The sequence below is a fragment of the Monoraphidium neglectum genome, assembly GCF_000611645.1.
Source record: "Monoraphidium neglectum strain SAG 48.87 unplaced genomic scaffold scaffold05329, whole genome shotgun sequence".
In the NCBI taxonomy this organism is placed as follows: Eukaryota; Viridiplantae; Chlorophyta; class Chlorophyceae; order Sphaeropleales; family Selenastraceae; genus Monoraphidium; species Monoraphidium neglectum.
The window spans coordinates 1-1,783 of NW_014008301.1; the positions used below are offsets into that span (position 1 = coordinate 1).

A 1,783-nucleotide genomic window follows, 5' to 3' on the forward strand; every position below is an offset into this window, starting at 1 on the left:
GCGCCGGACGCGCCGACGGCGCTCTGCTTCGCCTGCTGGGCGGAATCCGGCTGCGTCATGTCCACGTCAGCGCCGGCGGCGCCGGCGTCGTCCGCACCCTCATCCTCCTCCTCCTGCTGCTGCTGCTCCTGCCCGTCCGCCGCGCCGAGGCTCTGCTGCGCCTTGGGCGCCGCGGCTCCCGACCGCGTGCCCTTCGGCCCTGCCTCGGGCAGCTGCTGCCCCTCCTGCCGCTCCTCCTCCTGCTCGGCTGCTGCCGCCGCCGCCACCGCATCCGCCTCGTCCTGCTCCTCTCCCTGCCCCTCCTGCTCCTCCTGCTGCTGCTCCGGCGCGGGCTCCTTCGTGCCGCCGTCCTCCTCGCCCTCCCGGGGCTGCTCCTCAGCCCCGTCCTCCTCCTTTTCGTTCCCCCGCTCGCCGTCGGCGCCGCCGGGCGGCTCGTCCACGTCCATCCCCTCCTGCTCCTCCCCCTCCTGCCGCGGCCCGCCCTCCTCCTCCTCATCCCCCTTCCCATCCGCGCCCTTCTCGTCCGCCCCCGCCGCCTCCGCCCCCTCCTGCTCCTCCGGCGCCGCCGCGGCGTCGTCGCCGCCGCCTTTCTCATCCTCCTGCCCCTCCTCCTTGTCGCCGCCGTCCAAATTCAGATCGTCGGGCAGCTGCAGCTCCTCCTCGGCAGCTTCCGGGCGCGCGTGGTGGTTGTCGTCGTATTTGTCATCGACGTCGTCCTTTACGCCGCCCTCCTCCTCGGCCCCTGGGTCCTCCTCCTCTGAGCCGCCGCCGGCCTCCTCTTGCGGCTGGGGGTTTGGAGTACGAGATTGATAGTTGTAGGGTTCAGATTTATGATTTTGGGGTTTGAGGTTTGAAGTTTGGGGGTTCGCGTTTGTTATTCGGGGTTTGGGGGTTGAGGTTGGGTTTTGAAATTTGAGGGTTGGGTCAGGGGCGGTACGGTGCGGTGCGGTTTGGTATAGAGCAGGTTGGGTGACTGTGGCAGTGGCCGAGGTGCACCCGGGGACTAGGGGAGCTGGTCGGTGGGGCGCCGATTGCAGGGCTGCCGAGCGGGGCAGCCCCGCAGGCCAGCATCTTGCGCAAAGGATGCGCGACCCCAACGCGAGCCCAGAGGCGCGGAGCCCGGCGCCCTGGCGCCATGTTATCTCTCAGTGCACCCGGCCTGCGCTGCTCCGACCCAGCACCCTCCTGCCCTCCGCAAAAGTGATCACCCGCGCGCCGCCAGGCCCCGCCGCGCACCTGCGGCCTCTTCTCCTCCTCCTTTTTCTGGGGCTGCTGGCCCTTCTCCTGGTCCTTGCCATCCTCTTCCATGGGGGCCTCCTGCCCTGGCATGTACTCCAGTTGGCTCTTGTCATCCACCTGTTGGGGGGTGGGTCGCAGAGGTTTAGTGGGTTCATGTTGTGCGTGCGAGCATTTGTGTGTGTGTGTGTGTGTGTGTGTGTGTGTGTGTGTGTGCTTGTGTGCGTGAGTGTGTGTGTGTGTGGGGGGTGATGGTGGGCAAGCGCGCAGAGCACGCGTGGGCACGTGCTGGCTTGCGTGTTGAGGTGCAAGGGGTTGACGGATGCGACTGGGGGATACGGCAAGCATGCGCTTGCCACATACAATTGGTAGCATGCCTCTGAAAGCACCTTGGGCTCCTGCACACCATCACAAGCGCCTGCAAGCCACCACTCAACAGCCACCACATGCCATCCTGGAAGCTCCCCCCCCCCATGAGACAGCACCCCTCCACAAGCCCAAACCAAACCCCACCCTGCCTTACCCCCAAGCCGGCCATCCCTTAATC

General features: G+C 67.2%; 1 protein-coding gene across 1 annotated transcript in view; it reads right to left on the reverse strand.

Annotated features, from left to right (window-relative positions):
- Window positions 1–9: 9 nt before the first annotated feature.
- The window catches only part of MNEG_15440 (hypothetical protein), a gene marked incomplete at both ends in the record, with an annotated part of 4,017 nt that continues 2,243 nt past the window's right edge, over window positions 10–1,783 (reverse strand). Inside the window, 2 exons of the mRNA XM_014036089.1 lie at window positions 10–785; window positions 1,237–1,356. Of these exons, the coding sequence (XP_013891543.1) occupies window positions 10–785; window positions 1,237–1,356 (896 nt within the window). The remainder of the gene's footprint in view (window positions 786–1,236; window positions 1,357–1,783) is intronic.